Genomic DNA, 27811 nt, shown 5'->3' with positions numbered 1-27811 from the left:
GTTTTCCAAACTCAAATGTAGAACATAAAGATTCCTTTGGAAAACACTATCAAAATAATTTTTTAATGATTATCACTTTTCATTAATATAATGCATGCCCTTTGAGGCTTAATTGTAAATAATCGGCTTTCAGTGTAGCTGTAGTGATTAATTCGCCTATGTGATGTTTAGCTTTCAAATGCCTGTAATGGCATGAATAAGCAACATTACGGCTGGAAATCAGGCCAAGTATTTAAAAAGCAACAACAAAGAGCAAAGTACTCACGCTGCGGCACTTCCAGTGGATGCCCTGTGACATCACACCATCCGATCGGGTGGATATCAGGGCTGTCTGCCTCCACCCAGTAGTCATACTTATGGTCCCAACCATCGAAATGAACCTGTGAAAACGAGTTTTGAATGATTAGTATTTAGTAATTAGTATTTCACTATTCCTGTATCAAAGTATTTGAATACAGATGTCTGAAGCTGAGATTGAAATTTTATTGATGACACCTTGCAGTTGAAATAATATTTAATATGTGCCATTCTATAGCCTTCTAATCCAGCCAACAAAGGCAATTGTACCAAATTTTCAAAGAAATTAAAGTGGTTGGTAAACGAAAGCTTTGTCAGGGATTGACCAGAATCTGAAGAAGTAAGGCCAATCCATTTTCTCAACTAAGACACGTACTGGAATGCTGTTGAGGGGATACTCTTTGTCCTGAGCAACTGTCCCATTAACCACTTCAAGAACCATGTCAGCATCATCAACAGTAAGAGTCACCAACCTGACATTAGTACAAGTGCTATACTGATGGGAAATACACAGATTAGAGTATAAAGAAACAATCAATCCCTAAAACCTCACAAATGAGAGACGGGCCCATTGGAACAATGGAGGCAAAAACAGTAGACAAAATATGCTAGGGGGTAGATAGATAGATTTTAATAGCTGCCATAAGAGCTATTTAAAGACCAAGGGTAAGCTATTAAGAAATCTTCTGAAGAAGATCCAGCCATCCCCAGGTCCAGCCATCCTACTGGTATAGGCTCCAACAAGGCTAATTATTGCAAGGATAATTTATCTTGCGTCTTATCTACAAAACACACACACACATACCATGCACACATATAAGAATAATTAAATAAATCCCAATTTCTGAAACAAAAATCAAATAATTATTTCTTAAAAATAATTATTTCTTTTTAAAAAATCTATATCCTTTCTAATGCAAAGAAGCCCACTTAAGTTTTTGAAAATCATATTTGAATAAAAAGAGCAAGATGCCTAGTGCTACAATAAGCCAACCTGAAATATAAATCCATTATGCAGAACATAAGACCAAAAAAGCAAAATTCTATATATTCAGTCCCAAATAAACTCCCAATATTTTTTCTCAAGAGTCATCTTTCTAAGCAAGTGGTTTTCAAAGTGTGATTCTTAGACTATCAGCATCACCGACCTGGACACTTGCTAAAAATGCAAATTCTTGGCTCCACCTCAATCCTACTGAATCAGAAACTCTAAAGGTAGAGCCTAACACTGTGTGTTAACAAGTTTTCTACATGAATCTGTTATATGCTAAACTTTGAGAACCAGAGATTACAGTAATAACTTTCAAAAGTATATTTCTACTGAACTTAGGTTCCTGACCATGACAGAGTGCCCTTTCATAGTAATAACCATAAAACTGGACATATGCAGGGAATATTTTCGGACATTGGACAATAGGCAGCACAGAAATGCAATCCCTGAGTAAAGGAAAACATCCCAGATGAGCCCTTAACATCAGCCTGGAGACAATTTCCTGATTGCAGCACACAGAGGAGAAACATAAAGAAAGCAGTTATGCAGTCAGAGAGACAGAGATTGCAGATCAGAGTGCATGATGCAGCTGGAAGTTAAAAGACGAAGTATTGGAAAAGACAGAACTACAAAAAAGGGGGAACCAAAGGCAGGGTGCAGTAGCTCATGCCTGTCATCCCAGCACTTTGGGAGGCCAAGGAAGGAGGATCTGTTGAGCCCAGGAGTTCCAGACCAGCCTGGACAACATGGTGAAACCTCATCTCTACAAAAAATACAAAAACTAGCTAGGTGTGGTGGTGTGCACCTGTGGTCCCAGCTACTCAGGAGGCTGAAATAGAAGAATCACCTCAGCCTGGGGAGGTTGAGGCTGCAGTGAACCATGATCATGCCACTGCACTGCAGCCTGGACGGCACAGCAAAACCCTGTCTCAATAAAGTGGGGGACCAAAAAGTCCATGGGAGGTTATTCACAAGACCTTGACCAAGGGCTGGACTGCCCATGTACCAGGTAAGACTTTCTGAAGCCAAGCAGAGAGTAGCTGATACGGGGCTGAGAATGAAACAAAGATACTAGAGATCACACGTTCCGGGGAGAGGGGAGAGACTAATGCGGAGAAACCTCAATAACACTTTGACAATTTGACTGAGACACCACAAAGTTCACATTTTTGGGGAAAGAAAGGTGCTCTAGATTAAGCATTACTCATGAACAACCCTAAAAAAGGGGTAAAATCAAGCCTTAGCCATATGAAGAATTACCAGTAATGAACTCCCTGATAGAACGAACTCTACTCTTAAAAAAAAAAAATACTCCCACTATATATTGTATCATTCATTACGTATAACATACAAAAGTTTATTAAACATGTAAATAAGCAGATGATTGTGAGCCATACTCAATTTGTAAAGAAGTGGTCAACAGAAATAGAACCTAAGATAACCTAGATGTTGTAATTAGCAGAAAAGGATTGCAAAGTAGTTATGAAAATATGTTCAAAAACTTAATTGAAATGGTCTAAATGAGTGAACAGAGAATTTCAGGAGAGAAATGGAAACTATAAAAGAGAAGCACATAGAAATTCTAGAAGTCAATAGCAAAATATCTTAAATATTGCTGGATGACAATATTATTGCTGGATGACAATATTATTGCTGGATGGCAATAATAGGAGATTGGAGATGGCAGAAAAACAGATGAGTGAATATAAAATATAAAAACAGATTCATAGAAATTATATACAAAATATAAAATATAAAAACAGATTCATAGAAGTTATTAACCTAAAGAACAGATGATGTTCTGGTGTGATGGCTCACACCTATAATCCCAGCACTTTGGGAGGCTAAGGCAGGCAGATCACTTAGAGCTAGGGGGTTAAGACTAGCCTGGCCAACATGGTGAAGCCCCATCTCTACTAAAAATGCAAAAATCAGCTGGTGTGGTGATGCATGCCTGTATTCCCAGCTACTTGGGAGGCTGAAGCACAAGGATGGCTTGAACATGGGAAGTGGAGTTTGCAGTGAGCCGAAATTGCGGCACTGCACTCAGCCTGGGTGACAGAGCGAAACTCTGTCAAAAAAAAAAAAAAAAAGATGATACAAGATTTAAATAATAAATAGAGCCTGATAATATCAACTCATCTAACATACGCATATTTGGATTCTAGAAGGAGAGGACACAGAGAGAATGGAGCAGGAATAGTGGTCAAACAAAACCAACGCAGAAAGGATAATGGTTAAAACAAAAAATCTCCCTAATTTGGCCAAAAATACCAATTTGCAAGCTTAAGAATGACAAAACCTGAGCATAATAAATACAAAGGAAATGAAAACTAGGCAAATCATAGACCACTGAAAATGAAAGCTAAAGGGAAACCCTGAAAGCAACCGGACACAATGCAACACATTGCAAAGAGCAGAGCCACGATGGGAAAGTGGGCCACCTTCTCACCAGAAACAGTGCAGGCAAGAAGATAATAAAATGACATCTTTAAAACACTAACAGGAAACATAAAAAACTGTCAACACAGAATTTCAATTCCTACAAAAATATCCTTCAAAAAAGACTAAAACAGAGAAATTTTCAGATAAAAAAAAAAGAATACGCACTTATAGATTTATACTCTAAGAAATATTACAGGGAGTATTTCAGCCTGATGCTAAGTGATGCCAGATGAAAACTACGATCTACATGAAGAGCACTAGCAACAGCAAATATGCGGGGAAATATATTTGCAAGGCTAGTTCTGTGTTCTGTAATTGATTAATTCATTGCAACACAGAATAAGAAGAAAAGTAATGTGGTCATCTCAGTGGATACAGAAAAAGTATTTGAGAAAGTTCAATACACAATGACAAATACTTCAGCAAACTAGAAATAGAAGGGAACTCCCTCAGTTTGATAAAAGGCATCTATGAAACACAGGTAATATCAGACTAAGTAATACTTTATTGAATGCTTCATCCCCAAAATCAAGAATAAGGCAAGTTTATTCATTCTTACTGTTTCTAGTCAACATTGTAATGTAGTGCAATCAGGCAAGAGAAAGAAATATTAATAAAAGGCATGAAACTTGCCAAATAAGTCAACATAAAACAATCAATTCTATTAATATATACTGGCAACAAAAAATTTAAAAAATATTAATTTTTTAAAAATTTCCTTTAGAATAACATTAAAAATGAAGAACTTAGCAAAACATCTGAGAAAATAAGAAAATGTGCAAGATCTATACATTGAAAGCTAGAAAATATTCCTAAGAGAAATTAAAAGATGATCCCACACAAGTGAAGAGAACTATCATGCCCACAGGCTGGAAGACTCAATATTATTATTGATATGTCATCTCTTCCCAGATTGTTCCATAAATTCAATTTAATCCTACTCAAAAAGGTAGGCCTTTTGTTTTGTATCATTTGACAAGCAGATTCTAACATTATAAAGGAATGAAAAATGATCTAGCTTACCCAAAACAATTTTGTAAAAAAAATTAACAAATTTGGAGAACTGATACTATCTGAATTTTAGAACTACTACAAAGGCACAGTTATTAGGACCATGTTGTACTACTGGCTTAGGATAGACAAATATATTAATAAAACAAAATACTGCATATAAATTGATCCATATATATGCAGTCAATTGATTTTCAAAAACATGACAAGAGTATTGAATGAGGAAAGGACAGTCTTTTCAACAAATGGCACCAGAATGCTTGAACATCAACATGTGAAAAAAAATGAGCCAGCTGACTTCTACCTCACATCACACATACACAAGTATTTGAAATGAAACATAAACAAAACATAAAAGCTAAAACTACAAAACCCAAGAAGAAAACTTTAAGATAAAGTCTTCATGATATTGGAATATTCAAGGATTTATTAGCACACAGAAGGCACTACCCATATAATAATAAATTAATAAATTCATTTTTTACCTGACTCAAAAACTTTTGTTTTTCAAAATCACCAAGAAAAATATGAAGTGAGCCACAGGCATTTGCAGTACATTTATCTGACAAGAGACTTGACAAAAAATTCAATGTAAAAAATGAGCAAAAGACTCAATGAACATTTTGGAAAAAAAATTCATGAATGATCACTAAACAAACTTTTAACATCTCAATATCACTCTTCACCAGAGAAACCAAAATGAAATACTACCGCATACCCACTCGAGTGATTTAAATGACAGACAAAATTTCCCAATATCAGTTACTGCCGAGGCTGTGGAGCTCCTGAAACATTCATACCAATGTCGGCAGGGGTGTAAAATTGCACAACCACTTTCAATAATGTTATACTACTTTTTAAAGAAGCTTAAACCGTGTGCCTACCCTGTGACTCCTAGTAATTCCAACAAAAGTGATGAAAATATAAAGTTGTGTAAACAAATGTCCCTTGCAGTTTTATTCATAATAGCCCAAACCTGAAAACAACCCAAATGCCCAACAGGTGAACATTCATTCACAAACAAGTGTGCAATGTCCATAAAACGAATACTAGTTCAGCAATAAAAAGGGATAAACTGTTTACACATGCATGAACATGGGAACAACAGACTTCATGTTGAGCAAGGAGGCAGACACAACAGTGCATGCTGTATGACCCCACTGATAGGAAATCTGACAACAGGCAATAGAAACCAGGTCCATGGTTGTCTGGGAGAAGGATGGGAGCAGGACTGGCTGAGAAGGAGCACAAAGGAAGCTTCTGTGTTGTTGGAAGTGTTCTACATCTCGACTGGGATGGTGGCTATGCAGGATACATTATACATTTTTCAACACTCATCAAAATGCGTGCATAAAATCTGTACATCTTATCATTTGCAAATTACATCTCAATATAGTTACTTTATTTAAAACATTTCTACATTCAGCTGCTGTCACATGTGGCTGCTCTGTCTCCTACTATCTTCTACTGATGGCGATGTTGCAGTGCTCAAGACATAGCCAGGCACCCTAGGACTGTCAGTACCAGGCCACTGAATATTCAAGGTGTGAACAGGCAACACTGGTGTTCCTTTTTGGAATGATGTCTCCTGCTCTGGAATTACCAATAGGAAGAAGTTTGTGTAAGTCCATACAATGGAGTGAAGAAGAAATAAATTTCCCAAGCTTCAACTAATTTCAATGCCCTCCCCCTTTTAAGTCTGGGGTGCAATTTTTTTATGTTTCAAAAGCAAGGAAGTTGTGTCAAAGCACAAACAGGACAGGACAAATACCCCAGCAAGGTCCTGCTTTGAGGAGTTAGGTCTTTCTATTTTGACTATTGTGGTGGACCTGGGAATCTGACTGCAGAATTAGGTCTCAACTGAAGAAGTGAAAAAAAAAATCTTTTTCAATTTTTTTTGACAGCAGGTACAATATTTTTACATACCCTATTCAACATTTTCCTCTTATGTTCATTAATAAATATTAAATTATCATTTCCAGGGTTGTCTATAACTGCTTACAATGAAACCATGGAAATTAAAAATAGCCTCCCAATCCAATGATGCGATTCTCCCCTCCCCAACAAGGGCTGTCTAAACTCTGAATTTATAATCAAAATCTGTGCCTATGTAGAATACATCTTTATGAAAGATATTTTCATATCTTTGGATCATATCTTTAGATCTGTGGAATAAAAATCTGATTTAAAAAATTCTAACCAGATGGTCAAGTTAATAGAGGAGACTGGCATTTTAAGTCTATTTACCAAGAGTCCTTTTGTAAAGCAAAGCCTCATTTTGAAAACCAAATCATCTCAACATCATATTTCATACATTTATTATTTTTCACATATCTGGGTTTGCATAAAATAAACATGTAGACCCTTCTTGCTCAAGCTTTGATAAACTAGAAAACAAAGGTCAGATCACTGAATCAACCACTGTCTCAAGTTCTTATCCTTAAACAGACAGGAATGTGTCCTAACGGTATTAACGTTACACATTAGCTATTAAACAGTGGTAAGAAATAACCTCGAAATTTAAAAGTTAGATCAGCATATTAAAAACAACAACAAGAAGGAAAAACTCCTTGGCATAAATCCCACACTTCCAACCGTCTGCACCAACACAGTCTCTGCTTTTCCTTATCTTTACTTCCCAATGCCCACAGCAGGACTTGCCCTGAGCCCCTTAAATGTACCCCAACACCTCAGTCATGTTCGCTGCTCCCATGGCACTTAGCCCTGTGTCTCACAGATTTTAAAGGCTCAAAGCCCATTGTCTGAATAAGATGCAAGACAGTAATCACATCTTCTCATTGTTCTTTTGGGCAATTGGAAGACGAGGAAGTTATTATAATACTTAGGAACATTGGGGCTAAATTGAATGCTCAGTCACAATAATTTTGTTAGCCTAAGTGACTATTACATTGTTTTATTTTGCTATATCGTTTTTAAATTTTTAATTTCCATTTTAATAGGCTTATTGGATATGTTTGTTTTACTGTCAGAGTCCTCAAATCTATTTTACATGCTTATGGCAAACAAATTGTAAGCGCAGACATGATGTTAACTTCTTCAGAAACAGCCTGTATTGTGCCTGAACTCTTCTAGCTTTAATTTAATACATTTTGAGTTAACTAGGCTTAAGTTTCATTCTAGAAAGGAGAACTGGGTTTTAATATGTTTTCCTGATACCTATTGCTCATAACTAGGTGCTAATAAGATTATAGTTCATCTTACTTCCTGTGATGCCAGGCTCTGGGCTCTGTTGAGGGATGGCAAAGGGGAGTTCAGGGATAGTACTGAGGCAAGACATCTGCCCTGCTGTGGGGCAAGAATGCTTGCACCGTGCCTTTACAGAATACTATCATAATCCAAGAGCAAGAGTGTTGGGTATGGCAGGGGACACACTTTTATTGTACACTTATATATTCCAGGGATAGTTGTAATGTGCGTGTGTGGACACACATACACATACACGGCACAGCCACAGCTCACTGCAGCCTCAAACTCCTGGGCTCAAGTGATCCTTCTGCCTCCCAAATAGCTGGAACTACAGGCGCATGCCACCACACCACACCACTCAATTATTTTATTTTGTTTTTTTGTAGAGTCAAGGTCTTGCTGTGTTGCTCAGGTTGGTCTCAAACTCCTGTTCTCAAGTGATCCTCCTGCCTCAGCCTCCCAAAGCTCTGGGATTACAGGCATGAGGCACTGAGTGCAGCCCTATATAGCGCCTCATTTAATGTTCACAGATACTATTTTGATAGATGATTAATAGGGGCCTCACAGATGTTAAGAGGTTTGCCAAGATCATAAACCAGTAAATGGCAAAAACAGACTTAACCTGAGAACAGTTTACTGAGAGAACCATGCAAGAAAATAAATAAGGAAAACAATATAACTGACTAAATGAGGGATATAGTCCAGAGCTACCCATACTTTTCCACAGTAAACATTAACTCCACATTCAGTCCATCTGCTTGCAGACAAGGGTAATGAAGGAGAGAACATGAAGGAAAGGAAAAATATATATATATACCTTCAAAACACCTTACTCTCATGTTATTATCCCCATTTTACATATAAGGTTACTGAGATACACAGGGATTATGAAATATGCCCCCAATTTCCAGATGACTGTGACTCCTAAACCCTCCCTCTCCCCCAGGCCACATGCCTGAAGCGCTGTTCTGTGGTTTTGGAACTGGCTGCCCCTAGGTTTGTTCCTTACCACTGCTTCCACACTCACTTGTGGTCAATTAACTCAACTCCTTGTCCCTGCTAACCTCCCTCAAACTCATCTGCTTTTCCACAAATATAGTTGCTTCCATCTTCCATTTAATCCTTTCCCATAACAAATATCATAGAAAAACTTTTAATCACTAAGTTGGAAAATTAGTAGTTTTCACTATAGGTATTCTAAACCTATTTTTATTTGTAAGGCCACTGCCCAAATTCATCAGGTTTCTTAAAGCAGTGTTTTTCAAAATTTATTAAGCAAAATATGAACCATCCTCTCCTCCAACCAAGATCTAATTCAGTGGAAGTCAAGAATGAAGGTCAAAATCTGTATTTTTTAACCACAAACCCTAGATTATTTGCTGTTTTTCCATGCTTGTATGCCAATGTTCATGGCAACAGCATTCACAATGGCCAAAAAGTGGTAACAATCCAAGTGTCCGTCAACTGATGAATGGGTATGTGGTATGTACACGCAGTGGAATATTATTCAGCCACCAAAAGGAACGACATTCTGACATGCTACAACACAGATGAACATCATGATAAGCAAAGTAAGCCAGGCACAAAAGGACAAATATCTACTTATATCTAGAATAGGCAAATTCATAGGGACCAAAAGTAGATTAGAGGTTAATAGGGTCTGCAGGGAGGTAGGACTGGGGAATTACTGGTTTCTGGGTATGGACTTTCTGTTTGAGGTGAGGACAATTTTTTTTGCATTTTACATTCTTTTTTAAAAAACTTTTATATTGGGTTCAAGGGTACAAATACAGGTTTTTTATACAGGTCAATTACATGTCACAGGGGTTTGGTATGCAGATTATTTTGCCGTCCAGGTAATAGGCATAGTACCTGATAGGTAGTTTTTCTTCTTCTATTTTTGTTTTTTTTGTGACAGGGTCTCACCTTGTCACCCAGGCTGGAGTGCAGTGGCACTGTCTCAGCTCACTGCAACCTCTGTTTCCTGGGTTCAAGCAATTCTCCTGCCTCAGCCTCCTGTGTAGCTGGGATTACAGGTGCGTGCCACCATGCCCAGCTAATTTTTCTTTGTATTTTTAGTAGAGTGGGGGTTTCAACATGTTGGCCAGCCTGGTCTTGAACTCCTGACCTCAAGTTATCTGCCCACCTTGGCCTCTCAAAGTGTTGAGATTACAGGTGTGAGCCACCACACCCGGCCATGCTGGGTAGTTTTTCAATGCTCTCCCTCCTCCGACCCTCCACCTTCAAGTAGGCCCCAGCATCTCTTGTTCTCTTTGTATCCACACATACTCAATGTTTAGCTTTCACTTATAAGTAAGAATACGTGGTATTTGTTTTTCGGTTTCTATATTAGTTCACTTAGGATAACGGTCTCCAGCTCCATCTCTGTTGCTGTAAAGGACATGATCTCCTTCTTTTTCATGGCTGTCTAGCATTCCATGGTGTATATGTACTACATTTTCTTTATCCAGTCTACCACTGTTAGGCATTTGGGTTGATTCTGTGTCTTTGCTACTGTAAGTAGTGCCGTGATGAACATGCACTTGCATGTGTCTTTATGGTAGAACGATTTATATTCCCCCAATAATGGGACTGCTGGGTTGAATGGCTATTCTGCTTCAAGTTCTTTGAGAAATTGCTACACTGCTTTCTACAATAACTGAACTAATTTACATTCCCACCAGCAGTGTATAAGCATTCCCTTTTCTCCACAATCTTGCCAGTATCTGTTATTTTTTGACTTTTATTAATAGCCATTCTGACTGGTGTGAGATGGTCTCTCATTGTGGTTTTGATTTGCATTTCTCTAATAATTAGTGATGTTGAGCATTTTTCATATGCATGTTGACTGTGTGTGTGTCTCTTTTTGAAAAGTGTCTGTTCATATACTTTGCCCACTTTTTAATGGGGTCATTTGTTGCCTACTTGTTGATTTGTTTAAAATCATTTGCCCACTTTTTAATGGGGTTGTTTGATTGTTTGCTTGTTGATGTGTTTCTGGATATCACCTTTGTTGGATGCATAGTTTGCAAATATTTTCTCCCATTCTGTAGGCTGTCCATTTACTCTGTTAATAGTTTCTTTTGCAGTGCAGAAGCCCTTTAGCTTAATTAGGTCCCATTTGTCAATTTTTATTTTTGTTGCAATTGCTTTTGGTGTCCTCATCATGAAATCTTTGCCAGGTTCTATATACGGAACAGTATTTCCTAGGTTGTCTTCCAGGACTTTTGTAGTTTTAGATTTCACATTTAAGTTTTTAATCCATCTTGAGTTTATTTTTGTACATGGTGTAAGGAAGGGGTCTAGTTTCAATCTTCTGCATATGGCTAGCCAGTTATCTCAGCACCATTTATTGAATAGGGAGTCCTTTAGATAAAATCTTTTCAAATGCTTTTTTAGGGTTATCAACTGACTTTGCCATTAAACCCACGGTTCTGTCTAATGCCACTGAAAATAACTTATTTAAATAGTCAGAAACCATTCTTAATTTTATAATGCAATGAACCAAGAGAAATCTGATTGAAGGCCTGATGCAAAGGACCACTCAACTCTAAAGGTTTCCATTTGTGATAAATATATCTACATAAGTTTCCATTTTTCTATTTCTATGGTTACAGTTATAAGAAATAGAATTAGTTTTTCCCATAAGATGTGTTTTTCAGATAAGATTTGCACAAGAAATAAAAATGCCAAATTTCTAATAGAATCCCCAGGGTTTTAATTCTTGTTAAGAAATCTTTAAATATTTCATCAGAGTTAGGCACACCAGCCCTACCTGGGGCTCTGCGACTACATGTCTGTGGGTGATATCTTTGCAAGAAAAACCTCCTTCATAACCAGTGTAAAGACAAATGATCTCCAAATCAGTTTACGGCTATGACTAACATAAATATTTCCATAATCTCTGCCCAAAAGCTTAAACAATTTGAAGCACTGAGGCGGTGAACTGGACCACCATGGCTGATGCTGCACCTTCACTGCTGATGTAAAGGTCGTTGCCTTTGTAACTGTTCACCAGGCCTCTACCCTCTGTCTTCTCTTCAGGACAAAGGCCTTTTCAGGCGACATTGTTTCAATATGCACTCTTGATTTGTCCTGAGATTCTGAATTTCCACCTTGGATCCTATAGCAAATCATCACAGTTTTTCTACTAAATCACATGAAAAAGGACTTACACTGTTTACAATAAAAGAAGACATAGGATTTCTAAATAAGAACAGTAAGTTGTGAAGAATGTCAAACTAAGAAAAGTTGGTTATACAGACAGAGTACATAATTTATTGTCCAAAAGGGATATTTTTGAGAGTAAAAGGGAACACTATTAATCATTAGACAATTACAGTAGGCGGACTCCAGGACTAACCATGTAATCCAGGATATTCAATAACTCTAAGTATTCTAAGGATGAGATTGCTATAAACATTCAATTCCCAGTAAGCCAACAGCAAAGGGGAAATATTATACAATTCTCATTATAACATTAAAAAAATACACGTTAGTCTAATGTTGCAAAATTTCCCCTAATAGAAATTTATTGCACAAACATTTATATAAGGAACCTTGAACAACATGATGGACAATATGATACAGTGCCTGCACAATAATTTATGTAATTACATAATATCTACATGGGTAATATAAGCAAAATGGAAATATATACACACAGAGATATACTTACAAAATGAATGCATCATGAGCACTACTTCTAAAATTTTCAAAGTCATGGGTAGGTTACATATTTTCCCTATCCATTCTAATAATTTATGTATTAGTACAACATTAATCTTATTAGTAATTTCTAAATTGGTCATATAAATAATTTCCTGATCACTTCCGATCATTTAGACTCTGATTTTACATCCGTCACAGTAATTCGACTATTAGTTGAGGACAGAAACCGTATTTTCTATTTTTTTTTTTTGTTTCCAATACCAGATAATATCCAGAGCATATTTGTTGAAGCATTAACACTCATTGGACAAATGAATGAATAAATGAATGTATAAATCCAAATATGTCCATTCAAATTACATAAACACTACCAAACAAATACATCTAAAGGATTTATTTAAGATTAACCCAAACCAGCTGATTTATCCATTTCTTTTACAGACTTATCTATCTTTTCAATTACCAACATTGTTATTCAAGAAATATGACATTCTATAACATGAAAGCTCCTGAGATTCTTTTAAGCCATTTCTTCTTTTAGAATACAAAAACAGGCACATGTTCCTCTTGGTTATAATGACTAAGATGTAGTGGGTAAACAAGGATTTTGATCTAACTACAATTATGATCCAGCCATATTGAGGATGGGTGAAGAGAAGAGTGCATACGTGGAAGGGGCCAGGGGAGAAACGAGAGCTCCACGCACATCTCATATAGTCAGAACACCACGTAAAAGTGAAGAAGTTGCAAACCAAACCCATGTTTAGAGTCTCAAGGATAAACAACACAGAAATCAGCTAAGGAAAAAAATGTGAAAGAGGTCTTGGGACAAGGGTTTCCCAAACAAAACTTGTAGCATTATTTTTTGCACTTTGTGCCAGTATAACTTGGGCAACCTAGTTAATGGCTATGTCATCGCCAGATGAGAAATACAGGAAAAGAAGCAGGGTTTTGATTTTTGTTTGGTTTGGTTAATTTTGTTGTTGAAGGGGAAATTTGATGAATTCCATTTTGATCATATTAAATTCCAAGTGCTTACAGGATATGCAGGTCAAAACATCCAGCAGACAAATGAAAAGTCGTTCCTGGATCTTGCTTGAAAAATCTAAGGCATAGATTTAGGAGTCATAAACAAACAGAGGGAAGGTGGAGCCAGGGCCATACATGTGCTGACAAAGAAAGGGAGTGAGGACTCAATTGGGAAATACGCAGTGCTGGACCCAATATGCTCCCTTCTCCCCTCCAGATCCACACGGTGCCAAGGACACAACCCTTTATGGATGGTATCAGTAGCCTTTGGTTTTGGCCAGTGAGAAGTAGCAAAAGGACTCATGAAGACAGGAGGAGAGGGAGGCTGGGGAAGGCATGCTCAGACCTCCCTCACTGTAGGCTGCAGGCTGGCAGTGGCTGAAGTCCCACTGGAGGGTGGTGCTCCTGCTTGTGGTTGGCTCCTGTACTGAGCTCTCCTGGGTTCTCCCAGTCCCACCCCTCACCCCCTCAACCCTGCCCAAACGTCATGAACAGGCCTCTACTAAAGTCTGTATGATGTGCCTGCTGGTTCCTGCAGGACCCTGACTGATACACAAGTCTACAAGAAATCCTGAGGAATTTTATTAAAAAAGTGGAGCAATAAGAAGCAATAAAGAACTCTAAGACAAGAACTCTAATCAAGACCAAATGGTAAAGAGGCCACCGAAGGAGGGCAATTTCAACAGGGGCTGGGGTCAAATGTGCTGAGGCTGCCAAATAGACACGTGAGAAATGACTATGCCAAGTTCAGCAAGGCAGCCACCGCAAGGGGCCCGGATCTGGGCTGACTAAGCCAGAAGACTGAATAGGTGGCAGAAGTGAAAACCAAAAAGGGCACTTTCTTTTTTTTATTTTATTTTATTTTATTATTTTATATTATTTTATTTTAGAAATGGAGTTCAGCTCTTGTTAACCAGGCTGGAGTGCAGTGGTGCAGCCTGATCTCACTGCAAACTCCGTCTCCCAGGCTCAAGCAATTCTCCTGCCTCAGCCTCCCGAGTAGCCAGGACTACAGGTGCCCACCACCATGCCCGGCTGATTTTTGTATTTTAGTAGAGACGGGGTTTCACCATGTTGGCCAGGCTGGTTTCGAACTCCTGACCTCAGGTGATCTGCCCACCTTGGCCTCCCAAAGTGCTGGGATTACAGGCGTGAGCCACCATGCCTGGCCAAAAAGGGCATTTTTAATAACTGTGGTGGCACATGAGGAAGTGAGCAAAGAAGCCCCCCTAGGAAGGACACGTGGAGCCATGGAGACTTGATCTTACACTAATGGAAGGCCCTGACGAGAGACTGAAAATGGGACCGAAGAAATGGGGAGGACGTGGGATAAACAAGAGAAAGAGTTTCGGAAATGAGAAGCCTCAGCTCTCTCAGATGCAAGGAAGACACAGTAAGCATGGGAAAGCAGGAGGGAGGAGAACCGCAAGGCAGCTTCTAGTTTCTCAGGCAGACAAGAGGCAAGGCCACTGGTGGAGATGGAGGGCAGTCCAAGGGCAGAAAGGAAAGTTGTGGCAGTAAATCATAAACCAGCAAAGGCACCTTCCTTCCGGTTGGTGGATAAAGATCTGAAGAAGGTCAGGGTATGCAGAGAGCTGCACTGAGGGTGTTTGCCCAGTGATGGCTTCCCAAGTGCTCTAGGCAGGGAAGCCGTGGGAGGCCAGCAGACGTGGGGGCTGTCAGGGGTGGCGTGGGGGCCTGCAAGAGGCTGAAGAGCAAGACAAGCAATTGAGAGGGCTACAGAGGCAGAAGGCTCTGCTCAGAAACCAAGATTCAGAGCTTGAAATCTTAGAGAAGGTGCTGTCCTGTGTGATGCCAAGGCCTCAAACATGGAGATGGGGCAGGTGGAGGGACAGGACGATGCCCAAGGTCTGGGCTTCAACAACTCTATGCTTTCTGTATCCAATCTCAGTTATAGACGATATGGGTAAAAACAGAGGTCCGCTTAGAAAACTGATATGACCTTCTGTTCCTACTCAGAGTAGATGCTTGTTTTTAGCATATATATTTGAGTTTTAAACTCAGGGTAGATGCTGTTTTTAGCATATATGAGTTTTAAACTTGGAGTAGATGCTTTTTTTAGCATATATTTTTGAGTTTTGACTTTTTTTGATGTCTGTGGTTTCTTCTACAAAAGAAGGTATAATTTCAAGTGCCTACAGGATATCCAACATTACTCGAATTCCAAAGTTTTCATTTAAAATATCACATCATAGTAGATAAAAATCTTGGCTCTATTTCAACAATAAAATCTATGTTTCTATTTACATACTGACTATATTCACCTCCTATGAAGTGTTCTGGGTCATTAAAATAAATGCATGTTGCTTCTGAGGAATAAGAAGATTGAGCTTAAAACTGTGTTGTAAATTTAAAATTCTGCACAAATGGCTCATGTTTACATGTACTGCACCCTCTGAAACAGGTAATTCATCCAGCTGACTGCAGAGCCTTCCCCTCTTTTTCATGTATAACTGAGTAATTACCTCAGCCAGAACAAGGTGTTCCGAAAATGGATTGACTTTCTAAAGAAAATAATGTTCAAGCCAGTGAATGACTTTCAAGCAATGGAGGAGAATGAATGTTTGCAATTAACATGTTTGTTCATACTTTTAATTTTTTTCTATAATTCAATGTCAGAAGTCTAAATTATTCCCATTGAAATTATACTTCTTGTCCACAAGGCTCTTGGTACCAAAAAAAAAAAAAAGTGGTGTCTGCCCTCTACAATTTTGTGTGTAGTGAGAGCTAAACATAACCTAAATTAAAATGATCAAAGATCTAATTATCTAGGGCTAGTTTTCTACTTAATTTATTTTAGATCAAAACAAAAAAAAATCATTGTTGTCCAGCTGGATGCTATGTCCAATATTTCAGCACTTATGTTCCTGATGTTCCTGAGTATTTCAAGTCTATCCATTAATTCCCCATCTCTCTCACTTTTCTACCTTGGAATCCTAGAGTCTGGAATCTGAAAAGAGAAACTATTGGCCTTCACAAAGATCACACACCAACCCCACCAACCTCCACACAGATCATGTAGCATGGTACTGACAATTAATTAGTTATATTTCCAATTAACCACATATTTTTACAAGTATAATTTAATGTAATTATATAAAAATTTATATATACTCTATAATATAATTAATATTAAAAGTGTAATTTTTAATAAATTAATAAATACATTGATATTTTAGCGAGTTCTGCTTCTAGTTAGGATGTTGAACTTCAGAACAGGCCAATTAGAAGTATTAGAACTAGAAAATGTCTAGAAACTAACTAAAAATATATAAAACCATAATTTCTGAACTCACTGTGGATACTAAGAAGTCTAAATGAAGTCTAAATTATCTGACTGATGGAGAAGGAAGGCCCTTTCCTAAGTGAGCAGAGAGATCAGCCACTTCCTCCAGCTCAGGGGCCTGTGCTGAGTTTGTACCTGGAGGAGCAGAAGATCAAACCTGACACAGGGGGATGGACTTTGACAGAGGAAGACACAGCCAGTGCAGTTTTCAGAAGCCATAGGGGCTGGCCGGCTGTGTTGAGGTCTGCTGAAACCCCAGACCCCGAGCTGGCTGTCATTGAGTGCTTACCAGCACAGAGGCTGTGGGGAGGGCCTGGAAGGCCCAGGGAGACCCCTGTAATCTCCTGGTCCTGGGATCACTAGAGGGAGTACAGGGAAGTCCTTTCTATCAACACATTTGAAACCAGAGATGAACTAAAGCTAAAACTGCAACCTGCTTCATTCTTAACTGGATCAAAGGGATCCATCTCTGCATTTGTTTCCTAGGTCCACCATAACAAAATTACCACAAACTTGGTGTCTTCAAAAGACAGAAATTTATTCTCTCACAGTTCTGGGGGCCAGAATCTGAAATCAAAGCATGGTAGGGCCACAATCCATCTGGGAACATCACTCCTTGCCTTTTCCAGTACCCTGTGGCTGCAGGTGGTTTCCTGGCTTCACATTGCATCACTCCAATCTCTGCCTCCATTTTTCACATTGCCTTCTCCTCTTCTTTTGTGCCTTTTCCTCTTTTGTCTCTTATGAGGATACTTGTCATTGGATTTATGACCCACTCATGAAACCCAGGATGAGCTCACCTCAAGAACCTTAACTTAATTAAATCTTCAAATATCATTTTCTCAAATAAAGTCACAATCACAGGTTCCGGAGGTCAAGAGGTGGACGAATCTTTTGTGGACCACCATGCAACCCACTATAGGCCCTCACACTAGCCACCTAACAGAAGAAAAGGCACGGCCCTTTCTGAGGGAAAACAATGCCTACTGCAGTCTCTTTGGCTCTTTTATTCACAACATCCAGCATACATGAAAAAAGAAACAAGACAATGTAACTTGTAATCAAGAGAAAATACAGCCAATAGAAGCAAATACACAGATGATCCAGATGTTAAAATTAGCAAAAAAGAACATTAATTACTATAAATGTAAAATTTTTTTAAGTAAAGAAAATGGATATAAAGTTGGAGAAATTTAACAGAAAAATGATCTAAAAAGGAACAAAATGGATATTCCAGAATTTAAAATTCCATATCTGAAATTAAGAATTCATAAAATGTGTTTTAGCAGACTGAAAATAGCAGAAAAAAAGGCAAGTGGCATAAAAGACAGATCAATAGAAATTATCTGAAGCACAAAAAGAAAAAAGAATAGGTAAAAGTAGAAGAGTTCATAAGAGACGTGTGAGAACCCCTCAAATACTCTAACAGATATGCAATGATTATCCCACAAGGAGAGGAGATAGAAAATGGGCAGAATCAATGTCTGAAGAGATGATGGCTGAGAATTTTCCAAAATGTGTAATGAATATCAACCCACATGTTCAAGAAACATAGTCAATCCCAAACATGGGGGCAAAAAAAAGAAAAGGAAAAAGAAAAACTCACCTCAGCACATTAAGGCAAAAACAAAAGATATAGAGATTGCCAGACTAAACAAAAAGCATGAAAAGAAACATGACATGAAAGAGTACATACTGTATGACCCCATTCATAAGAAATACATGACTCCATTAATAAGAACAGGCAAAATTAATCTATAATAAAACAGAATGTGGTTACCTTTGGAAAGGTATGGGAAAGGGCTGTAGTGTTGACTGACGAGGCTTTGAGAGAAGTTTTTGAATGATAGAAATGTTCTCTGTTTTGACCTGGATGATAGTTATGGGTAGATACATATGTAAAAATTCACTGAGCTGTACACTTAAATTGTGTATGTAACTATATGTAAATTACCCCTTCCTTTATAAAACAACAGGAATGGTTCTGCAAAGATTTGCCCCATTATGACATGCTTGCCAGTCATAATGAGATTGATTCAGAATTTATCAGTAGAGTTCTAAATAATAATTCATGTATTCATTTAAGCCACAAATATTAGTTGCATACTTACTACATGTCTGGGACTATTTTAGGCACCAGGGATATATCAGTGAACAAAACAGGGGAAAAAATTCCTTGCCTTTTGAAGCTTAAATTCCAGTAGGGATAATCAAATAATATCAAATAAGTGAATGTTTTGCATATTAAAAGGTGGTAAAAGCTGGAAAGGTGAGAGCCGAGTTAGGGGGAGTAGGAGTGTGCCAGGAGAGTCTTGCTGAAATTGAAAATGAAGTGGAAAAGATAGGCTTAAAAGAGGTGTGGGGGTTAGAGATTTGGGCATATGGAGAAGAATATTACAGCCAAAGGGAACAGCCAGAGTAGAGATTCTGAGGTAGCAGTCCGACATGTGTAGGAAAAGCAAGAAGTCTAGTCTGGCTGGAGTAGACAGCACATGGGAAAAGGCGGTTAAGAGTTAAGGTCAGAGGGGGAACACAGGTACAGTATGAGGTAGGGTCTTCTAGGATTTGGTTTTTATTCTTGGGGAGACAGGAAGAGAGACTAGAGGATTTTGTGTAAAGGCACAAAGATGATATGATGAAATGGTCACATGACATGATCTGACTTGTGTTTTACAAGAACCATCCTGGCTGCTTCTTTGAGGGAGAACTGGCGCAGAGGAGGTGGCTGGAGTGGAAGCTGGAAGAGCAGGTGGGTAGCTGCTATAATAATCCAGGCAAGAGGTGATGTAGTCTGGACTATAGCAGTATCAACAGAAGTGGGGAAAGAGGCCTGCTTCTGTACACATCTCAAAGCTGTAGTCAACAGTTTGCTGCTGAATTAGAATATTAGCTGTGATAGGAAGCCAGCAGTCAAAGATGACTCCACATTTTCGACTTGAGCGATGGGAAAGATGGAATGGCCATTGCTTGAGATGAAGGAGGTAGCAGTGAGAAAGGGTTAGAGAGGAAGATCAGTCAAACTTTGGACATGTTGAGATTGAGATATCTATTCGACATAAAACGGACAAGTCGAGTAGATAGACTGATATAGGAGTTTGCAGATCATCAACATATAGGTGATATTTAAAGCGGTGCCATTTGAGGAAACCACAAAGAGAATAAATACAGTTAGGGAAGAGCAGAGGTCCAGTGACGAGACCCAGTGCACACTGATATGACTCGGCGTTGGGCCAGGTGCAGTGGCTCACACCTATAATCCCAACACTTTGGAGGCTGTGGCAGGATGATTGCTTGAATCCAGGAGTTTAAGACCAGCCTGCACAACATAATGGGACCTTTGTCACTACAAAAAATTTTTAAAATTAGCTGGGTGTGGTGGCACGCACCTATAGTCCCAGCTCCTCAGGAAGCAGAGGTGGGAAGATCACTTGAGCCCAGGAGTTTGGGGCTGCAGTGAGCTAGGTTTGCACTACTGCACTGCAGCCTGGGTGATACAGCGAGTGTCCCTGTCCCCTCCTCCCCCACCTCAAAAAAAAAGAAAGAAAGAAAAAGAGAAAAGAAAAAAAATATTCAAGAGAGAAGGGGGAATCAATAGAAAGTGTGTGAGAAGGAGCTGCTGGTGAGGCAGGAAACAACGAAGAGAATGCAGTGCCCTGGAAGCCACGTGAAGAAACTGTTAGCAGAGGTATAGACAGCTCTTTCAAAGAGGTCTCCTTTAAATGGCAGCAGAAAAATGAATGAAGAAGTGGAGTCAGAAAATGATGTTTTCAAGATGGCAGACATAATACCATATTTGTTGATGGAAATTGTCTTACAGAAAGGGAAAAACGAAGGATAAGGAAGAGCAGTGAGTTGCTGAAAGGTGGCAGAGCAGGCAGGAGAGGATGGGCATGTAGATAAGGGGGTGCTTCATTAGAAATGTGGAAGGTTCATCCATAGCAACAGGAAGGCAGCGAAAGGGAGATGTGTGGCAACAGGAGCAGGCAGGTGCAGCGGGTGGTGCTGGCAATATGTGTGAGTCCTAGAGTTCCATTCTGATGGCTTCTGCTTTCTAGGTGGGATAGGAGGTAATAGGCATCATCAGCTGAGAACGAGAGTGAGGCAAGAGGAATGGGAAATTTTAGGAGAGGGAAAAAAGATGTGAAATCGTTATCTAGGAGAATGGGAGAGTCAAAGAATTAGGGAAACTCAATGACTGCCAGTCAGCACCAAGGTTTAGGTAACACCACGTTTTGCAGTTATGCAGGAGGACCAGTCAGGGGACTGTGTCTCTCTAGCCATGCCTCACTCTGGGAGGCAGGTACAGAGCAGGCAGAGAGCAAACTTCTCCAGGGCCATGGTTTTGACAAGAAAGGGAGAGGAGTGGAAGGACAGAAGAGCTAAAGGTTTATGCAATGATCCGATTATATCTATTGTACATGGAGTTCATGCCGTGTAAAGAGAAAAAAAGAAAACAAGAAAGTGAGGGGCAGTGAAGATCAAAATGCAGTACGATCAATGGATTAGAGGCCCTGAGGGCTGCAGATTGACGGAGTTGGGATATTCAAAGAAATTATCTAGAAAAAAGATGGCGGTGGTCAGAAAGGATGTGAGAAACTGCAATCACAAAAAGGGTTACATTACTGTTAATGGCCCACAACAGGGGTCAGTGGCTGAAGTCAAGTGGAGGGCAAGGACATCCAAGAGAGAAGGGCAAGGGACTGAGAAAGCAGGGTGCTCGAAGGATCGCCTGCATGTGTACTAAAACCACCAAGAATGAAAACCAGAGTCATGTTGGTGAGAGTGACCAGAAGCCAACAGCTAAAATAACCAAGCAGGGGCATGGGTAGAAGCCTATAAATACGAGTAGTAGTGGCAAATACAGTTTGAAGACACGAGAGTCAAACTCAGAGGGCTTTAGGGAGGGAAAGGGAAAAGGTCTGGAAATAACCACAAGGAGCAAAGAGTACAAATCTCTCACCTCCAGCCCCGAAAGGGCCCATGTGCAAGGGCTGCAGAGCAGCAATATCCTCAGTGAGAAACAGGTAGAGCAGAAAGTGGAGAGAACCTTCAGAAAAGAGGGTCCAGAGGCACAAGGCAAAGCGTGGAGAGCCGGGACGGGGCAGAGTTGAACTGTGACCTTGCAGTCTGGGCTTCTTGATCAAACTGACATCACTGCGGATAAAGGGTGAGATACAGTTGGGCTGGTGGGATCAAAGGAGCAGGTGGTGCCAGGCTGTGAGTTTGATGGGTCAGTGGGGAGTGAGTGCCCGCGTCTTCCCTGTGGCTTTTGTGGATGAAAGTGAGGCCAACTGGAGAGATTGAGTCATAGTCCAGGCATATGGGCCACTCTCTTGAACATGCTTAAATGCTCTTTTACCAGCACAAATTCACTGTACACCTCCTAACTTGAGCTATTTGACCAAAATGCACACCAGGGAATAGCAGGACAAATGAGTCTTCCAACTTGCTAATATATAATAAAACCCAGCAGGAGCTTGCTGCATTCATGGCAGTACTTTGCGGGGTCGAAGAAGGAAGAAGTACACCCCATTAAATGTCCTCCAGTCAAGCTTTCCAAAATGAATTCAAGGAGGGGAACAAAGCTTGGAGCCTATTTAAATCCTTCCTCATTGGAAAAACAAAATCAAAAAAACTCTGCAATTTTAACTTTGGAAAATTTTAGGTGCCAGTGAATGTTAAACTCCCACCGTACAGTGATCAGCTTCCTGCATTATTGAAATTCAGTAGCACACCTTCCCACATCGCCACTGAAATAAGTAAATATCCCAGAATTCAAATGAGGACAGTGACTCAGTGAGGGAGTCTGAATGAGCCCACTCTCCCACAGGGGGTGGCGATGGTCACGGCAGCCTTCCCGCCTCTGGAAACCGGCCTGACGTGAAGCTACATTTGGAATGAACACAACATGTAGGCTGCTAAATGCCACCATCGCAGCCGTCGTTACCATTTATTTTTAAAATATTTTTTCAGTAAAGCATCAACTAAGGCATCACGGTTATTACCAATTTAAAAGAAAGCACCGTGGGAAGTGGCCCATTTAATTAATTATAGCCCATGTGTGGTGCAGTCCAAACAATGGCACACTTCACTATTATCCCAGCAGAAGCAGAACATCGAACAGAAAGTTCCCCTTCTCCCTTCCATGTGCTGTGGTCCCTAACTCTGAACTGCAAGTCACAGTCAGAGAGAATGCCAAAGGATCAGAAGAGAAGCCAGCCCCCAGCACTCCATCCTCACTGGAGTACAGACAAGAAACCAGCAACGAAGACACAGGTGACAGGAAAGGCATGGCAGCATCCCCGATGAATTGCCGTCCCACATTGAGGGGCCCTGCCCAGGTCCTTGGGGTGGAGAAGAGCTCTCAGTGCCACAGCAGAGGGAATGCCATTGCCAAGGACCAGCTTCTCCCAGCACAGGGCAGGAGGAGTCTGCTCAAAACAGACAGACCTACATGAAATTGAAGTTCTGCCTCTTGCTAGCTGAGTGACCTTGAGCAAGAGACTTATACAAGCTGATCTTCCTTTTTCCTCACCTGTAGAATGAAGGGAATAATACCAAATTTGCCCACAAGTGTAAAGTTTCTAACTAATGGGTGTAATGTACAAAAGTGTAGAGTAGGTACTCAGGAGGTAATGATCATGGATGATGATATTATGACATAAAGGCAGGAAAAGAAATCTTCTGATGTTGGGTTGAGAGCAACACAGTTCAAGAGACCATAATCTGAGCTGCCAGTCCATCAGTAACCAGGGTCTGTCCTGGCAAACCTACATGAGCCATGTTCTGGAGGGGAGAAGGGGGCAGGTTTGCATTCAGCCATGGAATTCCCCATCAATTGCACATGTGGATGTCCCCTACCCTGTGCCCCTGCACTCTGAAGATGGGCTAATATCCCACTACTAGGTACTTGATTACTTGCCTGTAACTGCTGAGAGCTCCCTGATTTGCAAGGCTTTCTGTTCAGTGGTAGAGTTGTGTGTGGCTCATGGAAGCTGCAGGATATTTTCTGACATGAATTCCATGTGGGGCAGATAGACTGGCATAAGTTATTCCCCTACAAGCCTCAGACTGTTGGAGGAACATGCACACAAATGTCTGCAAACAGCACACTCAGAGAAAGCCTCACCACAATTTCTGCAGTTGAAAAAGGCAGAAATTTGTTTTTATTATAAAAACATTATTTTAAGGATAAAATATTTTGTGGCTGAGCGGAAAACATTTTTAGAATCCCATGCAATCACTACCCCTGTTCAGATTAACTTCTGCAGCTGTCTGTTGCTTATCTGATTGGCCTTATTGGTTGCCCCAAAAAGCTTGGCTTCCCTGTACCAGAATAAGAGAGCAGGGTTTTTCACAACTCTTTGCAAACCACCCCAGAGCAGACAATGTAATATTTTGGTGGACACTTGAGCAGACAAGAAGCTGTGTCGGCTTAGTTCCACTCCTCTCAGTCTTCTTCATTCAACAGCTCCCTTCACCCCAGCCCTCTTCATTCCTCATCCCCTCTCCCTGTCTCACCCACACTCTCCTCCTATTCCACATTCACACAGTAACCAGCCAGAGCGCCTGCTGCACACCCAGGAGAACATCTATATCACCAGCAGCTCCACTGATATCTGCTTCCCCTCAACTCCAAGAAACAGCCTCATTTGTGCCTATCTAGAGTTCCTTTTCTTTTTTTTTTTTGAGACTGAGCCTCGCTCTGTTGCCCAGGCTGGACTGCAGTGGCATGATCTCAGCTCACTGCAAGCTCCACCTCCCGGGTTCATGCCATTCTCCTGCCTCAGCCTCCCGAGTAGCTGGAACTACAGGCGCCCACCACCACGCCTGTCTAATTTTTTGTATTTTTAGTAGAGATGGGGTTTCACCGTGTTGGCCAGGATGGTCTCGATCTCTTGACCTCATGATCTGCCCACCCTGGCCTCCCAAAATGCTGGGATTACAGGCGTGAGCCACCGCGCCCAGCCTAGAGTTCCTCTTAAATACAACCCTACGATCTTAACTTGACTTTGAATGCTCATAATTCTTCCTCTTAAAATTTGGGGCTTTGGTTCAAATTCTGAATTGAATATTCACTAGAAAAGTCACATCATTTATGAAACCTACTTGCTCCCATGGGGCTATCTATCCAAAAGAAAATGTCCAAAGCCTTTTAACTATAAAACTCTGATCCCCTTCTCAGTGTGAAAAATGCTCAAAGAGGGGCTGAGAGACCTAAATGCAGAGCCTGAATATTCTGAACATCTTACTATCTCAGTAATAAGCCTAAGGGTGTTCCAATGAGGCTGGAGAAGCAGGAGGAAGCCACAACCATGTTGTTTGAGACCCTGGATTCAGCTATGCCTGTAGCCAGACCCATGTCCTCCTATTCAGGGAGCCAACAAACTAGGGTCCTTTCATTTTCAGGCTAGGTCAGCCCTGGCTTCCTCTCACTTGCAACAGAAGAACTTTGACAGATATTCCTTAAACAATTCCTCCATAATCTGAAGTTCCATCCAAAAGGCAAGGCCAAGCAGGGCCCTGAACAGCTTACAGATAAAACTAGAAAAGTGGGTCTAAGCCAGGTAGCTATGGTAGTTGGTGCTAAAAGCTCTCAGGCTTCAACTATTCTTTTTTTTTAAAGTTTTATTTTAAGTTCTGGGGTACATGTGCAGGATGTGCAGGTTTATTACATAAGTAAACGTGTGCCATGGTGGTTTGCTGCACCTGCCAACCCATCACCTAGGTATTAAGCATAGCATGCATTAGCTATTTTTCCCAAAGCTTTCCCTCCCCCCATCCAACCCCTGACAGGCCCCAGTGTGTGTTGTTCCCCTCCCTGTGTCCACGTGTTCTTATTGTTCAGCTCCCATGTATAAGTGAGAACACGCAGTGTTTGGTTTTCTGTTCCTGCATTAGTTTGCTGAGGATAATGGCTTCCAGCTCCATCCATGTCCCTGTAAAGGGCATGATTTTGTTCCTCTTTATGGCTGCATAGTATTCCATGGCATATATGTACCACATTTTCTTTTTCCAGTCTATCATTGATGGGCATTTGGGTTGATTCCATGTCTTTGCTATTGTGAATAGTGCTGCAATGAACATACGCATGCGTGTGTCTTTGTGATAGAATAATTTGTATTCCTTTGGGTATGTATCCCAGTCTTGACTGTGCTAACCAGGTCCCTACTTGGTTCTAGGTACAGCTTGCCTTTTGCCAACACTGGCCTTCCTGGGGCAGCCTTCGTCTGTGTAGCTGCAGACTGTCTGTGATTCTGTCATCCACCTCGTCCTGGTGACCCAGACTTCCACTTAGCCAAGGTTCCTGCCACACCCAGATTTCTATAGGTACAAACTCATTTGCTATCACTGCTGCCCTCGCAAGTATTTGAAGGAAGTAATGCGAAGCTTTGACACTGTTGAGCCCGCAGCCCGGAAGCATCTGTTAGGTTAAGTGGTGCAGGTCAGACAGAACTGGGGCTGGGGTGGCGCACCTTCTCTCCCTTCTCTACTCACCCACTTTCAGTGCGTCTTAATTCAGCCTGTTTCTTTGACCACCCCTCTCCCTTTCTTGATGCCACTGTGATTGCCCAAGCTAATCTAAATATTGCTTTCATCTTTCTTCAGTCTCTCCTTGTGGATATTTTACTGCTGATGAAAAATTATCTTATTTGTGGCCAACATATCTTCACAATGAAAAGGTGAAAAACACAACTTGAACACAGAATAATCCCTGCACCAAGCTTATCTCAGGGTTGCAACCACTCACTCTCAACAGTAGTGAAGCGCTATTTTGGCTCCATTTGTCTGTTTCATTTCCCCACATGCTAATCTGATTTATTCCCTGTTTATAGTAAGATTTCTGATATTTACCAGAGAAAGAGAAAACACTACATCGAAACCCAGAAATTCTGTACCACTCTCAATATACTACATTTATCCTAATTTTTAGTGGGATTTCATGTCTAAGGAAGTCTTTTGTCTTATTTCTGCATCTTGCACCATAGTCCGATGCTGGCTGTATAATGCATATTTTTCAAGAATAACCATGGATCTAAAGACGTTAGTTTCTAGTGTGTATTTTTCTTCATGTTCCTTTGTCTTTTTCTCCATTCCAAGCCACCTGCTTTAAGCTTCATCAAAATCAATCGCCCAAAAAACATAAATTCTAAAATTCCATAAATCAGTCTGAAATGATGAGAGAAAATGACCATGTGTCATAAGAAGTATTAAATGAAGATATCTCAGCCTATTCAAAGGGGACAGTGTAATCACTGTCTAACTGACAAGGAATTTAAGTGTTGACAGTGACAGGCTGGTCACATGTAATACTAGAGAATAGTTACTAAACTACTGAACTCAGACATGTTCTCTTAGTCTGATGAGGTAGCATCTATTTATTATGATGTTCACAATCCTGAAAATATATTTTAGGGTAGAAATAGAAAGGCCAATTTAAATATTTAGATAATTTTCAAGCTTGGAAATTAATTATTATGTAATTACTGATTTTTCCAAATGTTTAACCAATTTCTCCCCACTCATTTAAATTACATTTTTGATTTCTAAAGAGGGAAAAATCTGTTAAACTTTTTAAGCTTATGATGTTCACTAGTGATGTTAAAGAGACAGCAAATAGTTGACCTAAAGACACAAGTTGACAGAGAAGACAAATGAATAAACTATGGCTAACCCTAAATCCAACACAGCATCAGCTTCCTAGGAGCAGGTAATCAGCCCCCTCATGCCTACATGGGGCTTCTTAAGGTGGTTGTGCACTGGCCACTATTTCTACTTGCAACTGAACACCCTAAAGCTACACCATCCAATGTAACAGCCACTGCCCATATGTGGCTATTTCCATTTAAATT

General features: G+C 40.2%; 1 protein-coding gene across 27 annotated transcripts in view; it reads right to left on the bottom strand.

The window, feature by feature from the left end:
- L3MBTL4 (L3MBTL histone methyl-lysine binding protein 4) overlaps nucleotides 1-27811 on the bottom strand; it is a 468276-nt gene that overhangs the window by 219132 nt on the left and 221333 nt on the right. For all 27 annotated transcript variants that reach the window (XM_063699409.1, XM_063699407.1, XM_063699408.1 and 24 more), the window contains one exon: nucleotides 266-380. In XM_063699409.1, the coding sequence (XP_063555479.1) occupies nucleotides 266-380 (115 nt within the window). The remainder of the gene's footprint in view (nucleotides 1-265; nucleotides 381-27811) is intronic.

The sequence above is a fragment of the Gorilla gorilla genome, chromosome 17, assembly GCF_029281585.2.
Source record: "Gorilla gorilla gorilla isolate KB3781 chromosome 17, NHGRI_mGorGor1-v2.1_pri, whole genome shotgun sequence".
Lineage (NCBI taxonomy): Eukaryota > Metazoa > Chordata > Mammalia > Primates > Hominidae > Gorilla > Gorilla gorilla.
The sequence above is the reverse complement of the archived record's forward strand: the minus strand, read 5'-3'. Positions and strand labels throughout refer to the sequence as shown.